Below are 7012 nucleotides of genomic sequence, written 5' to 3'. Positions count from 1 at the left end.
GGAGATGTCTCCTTCACTGCGTTGCACACTTTTGGACAAAATTATAAAACCCTCTGCAAGGGTATAAAAATTTAGTGAATGAAAATCCTTTTAATTTACCCAAAACTTTCTCCAAAACTGATAAACTTTTAAAAATTTTTTGAATAAAAATGGAATAAGGAAAACAATAAGCACACCAAAAAAGTTAAATTTTTCGTTTGTATATGGTGTATATTGTATATTGTATATGGTGCACACGCACGCTAATGCATGCGGTCACCCGTGTACTTCCGTCCCCACTGATATGCATATGTTTCAAGGCGTAAATTTAAGCTTTTTTAATAAAAAATTATTTTTTTTAATTTTCGGTAGTGTAAAAAATGTTTAGAAACTGCGCGGAGATATGTCGTTATGTTGCGATATATGTCGCGCGGAAATATATGCCCACTAGCACCAGAAAGTGGTGCTAGCTGTATCCGAGCTCCGAATTTCATTTATGAATTAAAAATTCATAAATTAAGAAAACTCGAAAATTCACTATATAATACAATAAGTGTTATTAAATATGCGTGATCATATGCAAAGAGGGCGCTACAAACGTCATAACAAACTTTCTTATAATACTTTGAGAGTTGTATTCGCAAGGTTATAGTAATGTTTGTTTACATTAACATCGCATTTCAGTGCATGCAGTGCAAGCCAAATCAACTACAACTCTGTAGGTTTTAATTACACTTTATAATATTTTAATAGAGGTTTTAACAGAGAAGTTAGTTTTATGCTAAATTTTATGGAATTATTTTTAATAAAAAAAATAATTAAAATAATAATAAAATAATAACAAAAAAAAAGAAGACTTCGTCTTCAAAAAATTATGAGCAAGAAAATACCGATTCTGAATTAAACCTAGAAGAAGATTAAAAATTTTGAATAGTGATGGAAAAAATAAAAGAAACGAATACTACTTTTAAAGTTTAGAGTAGATTAGAGATTAGATTAAAGTCCTAAAAAACACTTGTAACGACTTTGATCATTTTGCTGACTCTACCATTATCAGTAGGTTCGTGTGAGCGATCATTCAGTAAACTAAAATGAATAAAATCTTATCTACGCATGAAGACAGGCTGCCAAGTTTAGCTATACTTTCATTTGAAAATGAAGTTGCGGCATTACTGGACTACAATTATATAGTTGCTGATCTTGCGTCAATCAAGGCCAGAAAAGTTATATTTCAGATGTAATATTTATTTTTCATATTGTACAAAAACGCAAAATATGTTGCATGTAACAAAATAATTATAATAAAATACAATTTTATTATAAGGATAATTATAGGATAAGAGAGCATAGGATAATTATAAGCCTTTAAATTCCTGAAATATTTTGAATGTTATTCATTTAAAAAACTATGTGTCACGTTCATAAGGCAGAGGGGTCGGGGCGCAAATTTTGAGCTTTTGCCGTGGGCGCCAGCAACCTTGGATCCTCCCCTGCATAATGGAATTGGAACGGGTCGATATCCATAATTAAGATTAGATCAGAGTCTTAAAGTAATCATCTACAATATTAGGTATTTATAGGAACGTGCTATAAATATATGAAGTTATCCTGAATCTCTCAAAGTACAGTAACACAAAAAACACCAACAACCAACATCCAAAAACTTGTTAGTATTCAAACAAATTTTTGATTTGGGGCCGAAAGTGGGCGAGGCAAAATTTTGACACAAAAAAAAAAAAATTATATAAATTAGATATAGAAAAAGTTTGGCAACTATTTTTATTCAAAAAACTTTTCTGTACTGGCGCAATAGAATTATGTTATTTTTGGGTGCGGAAGGGCGTGGATATATTGAGACTTATATTGAGACAAAATTATACAGGTATAAATAGTTTAAATAATATTTTATATGTACTTAGGAGGGCGGTAATCTGGTGATTCACAGTGTGTAGTATGTATAATTAAAGTACCGGGTACCGGGTATAATATAGTCGGGAAGTTTCCCGGGAAGACTATAGCTGTCCTTTCTTGTTTTTTATGCAAACATGTGGATTTTTAAAACTCAATCAAAAACAAGAAAGGAAAGTTTCATTTCCGACCATTCAGTTATATGTCAACTATAAGATATAGTCAACCGATCGTTATGAAATTTGGTAGATCGGATTAACTGACCAAAAGTAAAATATGTACCAAGTTCCAGCTTTCGATATTCAAAAACACAAAAGTTGGGTCACTTCCCATCGTTCAGTTATATGGCAGCTATAGGATATAGTCGGCGCATCCTTATGAAATTTGGCATGTCGTATTATTTTTCCAAAAATAGCTCTCATGTCAAATTTGACATGTTGCGTAGAAACAGTTTGCGTAGAAACAGACAGACGGACATGCTCATATCAACTCAGGAGGTGATCCTGATCAAGAATATATATACTTTATAGGGTCGGAGATGTCTCCTTCACTGCGTTGCACACTTTTGGACAAAATTATAAAACCCTCTGCAAGGGTATAAAAATTTAGTGAATGAAAATCCTTTTAATTTACCCAAAACTTTCTCCAAAACTGATAAACTTTTAAAAATTTTTTGAATAAAAATGGAATAAGGAAAACAATAAGCACACCAAAAAAGTTAAATTTTTCGTTTGTATATGGTGTATATTGTATATTGTATATGGTGCACACGCACGCTAATGCATGCGGTCACCCGTGTACTTCCGTCCCCACTGATATGCATATGTTTCAAGGCGTAAATTTAAGCTTTTTTAATAAAAAATTATTTTTTTTAATTTTCGGTAGTGTAAAAAATGTTTAGAAACTGCGCGGAGATATGTCGTTATGTTGCGATATATGTCGCGCGGAAATATATGCCCACTAGCACCAGAAAGTGGTGCTAGCTGTATCCGAGCTCCGAATTTCATTTATGAATTAAAAATTCATAAATTAAGAAAACTCGAAAATTCACTATATAATACAATAAGTGTTATTAAATATGCGTGATCATATGCAAAGAGGGCGCTACAAACGTCATAACAAACTTTCTTATAATACTTTGAGAGTTGTATTCGCAAGGTTATAGTAATGTTTGTTTACATTAACATCGCATTTCAGTGCATGCAGTGCAAGCCAAATCAACTACAACTCTGTAGGTTTTAATTACACTTTATAATATTTTAATAGAGGTTTTAACAGAGAAGTTAGTTTTATGCTAAATTTTATGGAATTATTTTTAATAAAAAAAATAATTAAAATAATAATAAAATAATAACAAAAAAAAAGACTTCGTCTTCAAAAAATTATGAGCAAGAAAATACCGATTCTGAATTAAACCTAGAAGAAGATTAAAAATTTTGAATAGTGATGGAAAAAATAAAAGAAACGAATACTACTTTTAAAGTTTAGAGTAGATTAGAGATTAGATTAAAGTCCTAAAAAACACTTGTAACGACTTTGATCATTTTGCTGACTCTACCATTATCAGTAGGTTCGTGTGAGCGATCATTCAGTAAACTAAAATGAATAAAATCTTATCTACGCATGAAGACAGGCTGCCAAGTTTAGCTATACTTTCATTTGAAAATGAAGTTGCGGCATTACTGGACTACAATTATATAGTTGCTGATCTTGCGTCAATCAAGGCCAGAAAAGTTATATTTCAGATGTAATATTTATTTTTCATATTGTACAAAAACGCAAAATATGTTGCATGTAACAAAATAATTATAATAAAATACAATTTTATTATAAGGATAATTATAGGATAAGAGAGCATAGGATAATTATAAGCCTTTAAATTCCTGAAATATTTTGAATGTTATTCATTTAAAAAACTATGTGTCACGTTCATAAGGCAGAGGGGTCGGGGCGCAAATTTTGAGCTTTTGCCGTGGGCGCCAGCAACCTTGGATCCTCCCCTGCATAATGGAATTGGAACGGGTCGATATCCATAATTAAGATTAGATCAGAGTCTTAAAGTAATCATCTACAATATTAGGTATTTATAGGAACGTGCTATAAATATATGAAGTTATCCTGAATCTCTCAAAGTACAGTAACACAAAAAACACCAACAACCAACATCCAAAAACTTGTTAGTATTCAAACAAATTTTTGATTTGGGGCCGAAAGTGGGCGAGGCAAAATTTTGACACAAAAAAAAAAAAATTATATAAATTAGATATAGAAAAAGTTTGGCAACTATTTTTATTCAAAAAACTTTTCTGTACTGGCGCAATAGAATTATGTTATTTTTGGGTGCGGAAGGGCGTGGATATATTGAGACTTATATTGAGACAAAATTATACAGGTATAAATAGTTTAAATAATATTTTATATGTACTTAGGAGGGCGGTAATCTGGTGATTCACAGTGTGTAGTATGTATAATTAAAGTATTATAATGTTGCTAAAAATGTGCACCACAGCAAATCATCGTCTTGGCTAAGGATAAATAGATTCCGATAAATCGGAAACGACATAACAAATGGACAGACTGGTGTCGAAAACAAAAAAAAATTTTAATAGGTGTAAAATCCGAAATTCGTTTGAGTCAGCCCGATAAGATCCGATAATCGTCGAAAACATTGCTAAAAATATGGCCCGAACAGAAATGTTTTCGCTTACCTACAGAATTTAATCACAGTTTTGAGAGGGCTGTAAATTACCAAACGTGCCACTTCAATCAACTTGTTTACTATGTGATGAGTAGGACTTTGGTAAAAGATAACAAGATCCTCAGTCTGACCGCCATTCAAAATAACTTCAATCGAGTTAATTAATTAATAGCCATTGGAGCAAAAGCCAGCGCTATCTAAAAGATTCAATCTATCTGACATTCGTCGTAAACCTGCCTGGAATCAAAGCAACCCCCCAGATAGTAACCAGTGAACTCGTATCTAATCTTGCCCATGATAGACCCCGACGGATCCCCCCCATAACGTATACCTGGGCAATGGCATACGTTGCCATTTTGAATCACAAATCAATCTTCTTGCCAAGCCGCTAACGATGACGTCAAGTTCCCGCCCTATAAAAAGCACAGCCAAGTGGTGCCTTGATTCAGAGTAGAACTTGAGCTATGAGGGGTCTTACGAAGAGTCTTGTATGCCTCGCCCTCCTGGCGGTGGCCAACGGCCAATTCAACACCAACTATGCGGCAGGCCGCAGTGGTATGGTACACCTCTTCGAGTGGAAGTGGGATGATATTGCAGCTGAATGCGAAAACTTCTTGGGCCCGAACGGATTTGCCGGTGTCCAGGTGCGTCAGATATATTCTTAAAAGAGGTTCCTTAAAATTTGACAAATTTTGGTTTTGGTTGTCAGGTATCACCCGTGAACGAAAATGCTGTAAAAGACAGTCGTCCCTGGTGGGAACGTTACCAACCCATCTCGTACAAGCTTGTCACTCGTTCTGGCAATGAGGAACAATTCGCATCCATGGTCCGGCGTTGCAACAACGCTGGAGTGCGCATCTACGTGGACGTCGTTTTTAACCACATGGCGGCCGATGGTGGAACCTATGGCACGGGTGGCAGCACTGCCAGTCCCAGCAGCAAAAGCTATCCTGGTGTGCCCTACTCTTCGCTAGACTTCAACCCGACCTGTGCCATTTCCAACTATAACGACGCTAACCAAGTGCGTAACTGTGAGCTCGTCGGTCTCCGTGATTTGAACCAAGGCAACTCCTATGTTCAAGAGAAGGTGGCCGAGTTCCTTAACCACCTTATCGACCTTGGTGTGGCTGGATTCCGTGTGGATGCTGCCAAGCACATGTGGCCCGCAGACTTGGGCACCATCTACGGCCGCCTCAAGAACCTGAACACGGATCATGGCTTCGATTCTGGTGCCAAGGCCTATATCGTCCAGGAGGTGATCGATATGGGTGGCGAGGCCATTAGCAAGTCTGAATACACCGGCCTTGGAGCCATCACCGAGTTCCGCCACTCTGACTCCATCGGTAAGGTTTTCCGCGGCAAGGATCAGCTGAAGTATCTAACCAACTGGGGCACCGCCTGGGGCTTTGCTGCCTCCGACCGGTCGCTCGTCTTCGTTGACAATCATGACAACCAACGCGGCCACGGTGCCGGCGGTGCGGATGTGCTCACCTATAAGGTAGCCAAGCAGTACAAAATGGCCTCTGCGTTTATGTTGGCCCATCCCTTTGGCACTCCCCGTGTCATGTCCTCGTTCTCCTTCTCCGACACTGACCAGGGTCCACCCACCACCGATGGCCACAACATCGCGTCTCCGGTCTTCAACAGCGACAATTCTTGCAGCGGTGGCTGGGTTTGCGAGCACCGTTGGCGCCAGATCTTTAACATGGTTGCGTTCCGAAACACAGTTGGCTCTGACGAAATCCAGAACTGGTGGGACAATGGCAGCAACCAAATCGCATTCAGCCGTGGTACCAAGGGCTTTGTAGCCTTCAACAACGACAACTACGACCTCAATAGCTCTCTTCAGACTGGTCTCCCCGCCGGCACCTACTGTGACGTTATCTCTGGCACCAAAAGCGGTTCCTCCTGCACCGGCAAAACTGTAACGGTTGGATCTGACGGCCGAGCGAACATCTCGATCGGCAGCTCTGAAGACGATGGTGTCCTAGCCATTCATGTCAGCGCCAAATTGTAAGAAAACAGTTAGGGTCGAAGAAGAACGGAAAACTTAAATGAGATTATAGTTTTAAAATAAAAAATGAGATTATCAACATACCAGCTTGTCACTTTCTGGTCAGCCTAAAAACACATACAAGCTAAAGACTTTCGGCCGAAAGTTTCGGGTCAGCTTAAGAAAATACAAATTTAACTAATAAAACAAAAGTAATGGGAATGCTTAACTTTTACGATTGATATAAGAATTGATAGAAGATATAAATAACCTTAACTTAACTTAAAGAACCTTAAAGAACCTTAACTTAAAGAACCTTCAGCAGTCCTTTCTAAAAATATGAAAGGTGCTGTCGAATTAACAATCGCATGATAGATGGGAAATACCCTTGCACCCGATTTTATAATTTTAAAGGAGTCATCACCGGACGGAAT

At 37.3% G+C, this 7012-nt stretch overlaps 1 protein-coding gene across 2 annotated transcripts; it reads left to right on the top strand.

Annotated features, from left to right (window-relative positions):
- Positions 1–4114: 4114 nt before the first annotated feature.
- On the top strand, positions 4115–6682 carry LOC108130253 (alpha-amylase 4N). Of its 2 annotated transcripts, XM_070278748.1 has the most exons (3): positions 4115–4341; positions 4397–5229; positions 5295–6682. In XM_070278748.1, the coding sequence occupies exons 2-3, from the start codon at positions 5050–5052 to the stop codon at positions 6600–6602; spliced, it is 1488 nt and encodes a 495-aa protein (XP_070134849.1). In that variant the 5' UTR covers positions 4115–4341; positions 4397–5049; the 3' UTR covers positions 6603–6682. The 2 variants fall into 2 exon arrangements, with proteins under 2 accessions (XP_070134849.1, XP_017104123.1); XM_017248634.3 differs by lacking the exon at positions 4115–4341 and having other exon boundaries at positions 4380–5229.
- The last annotated feature ends 330 nt before the right edge of the window (positions 6683–7012 follow it).

Source organism: Drosophila bipectinata, chromosome 2R (assembly GCF_030179905.1).
Source record: "Drosophila bipectinata strain 14024-0381.07 chromosome 2R, DbipHiC1v2, whole genome shotgun sequence".
In the NCBI taxonomy this organism is placed as follows: Eukaryota; Metazoa; Arthropoda; class Insecta; order Diptera; family Drosophilidae; genus Drosophila; species Drosophila bipectinata.
Note: the sequence above shows the minus strand (reverse complement) of the source record. Positions and strands in the feature narration are given on the sequence as shown.

What these genes read in the sequence shown, in the direction of transcription:
- LOC108130253 (XM_070278748.1), top strand. Translation starts at nt 5,050, where the DNA reads ATGAGGGGTCTTACGAAGAGTCTTGTATGCCTCGCCCTCCTGGCGGTG. An exon ending in ACGGATTTGCCGGTGTCCAG is followed by an intron (nt 5,230 to 5,294) that starts GTGCGTCAGATA and finishes TTTGGTTGTCAG; the next exon opens with GTATCACCCGTGAACGAAAA.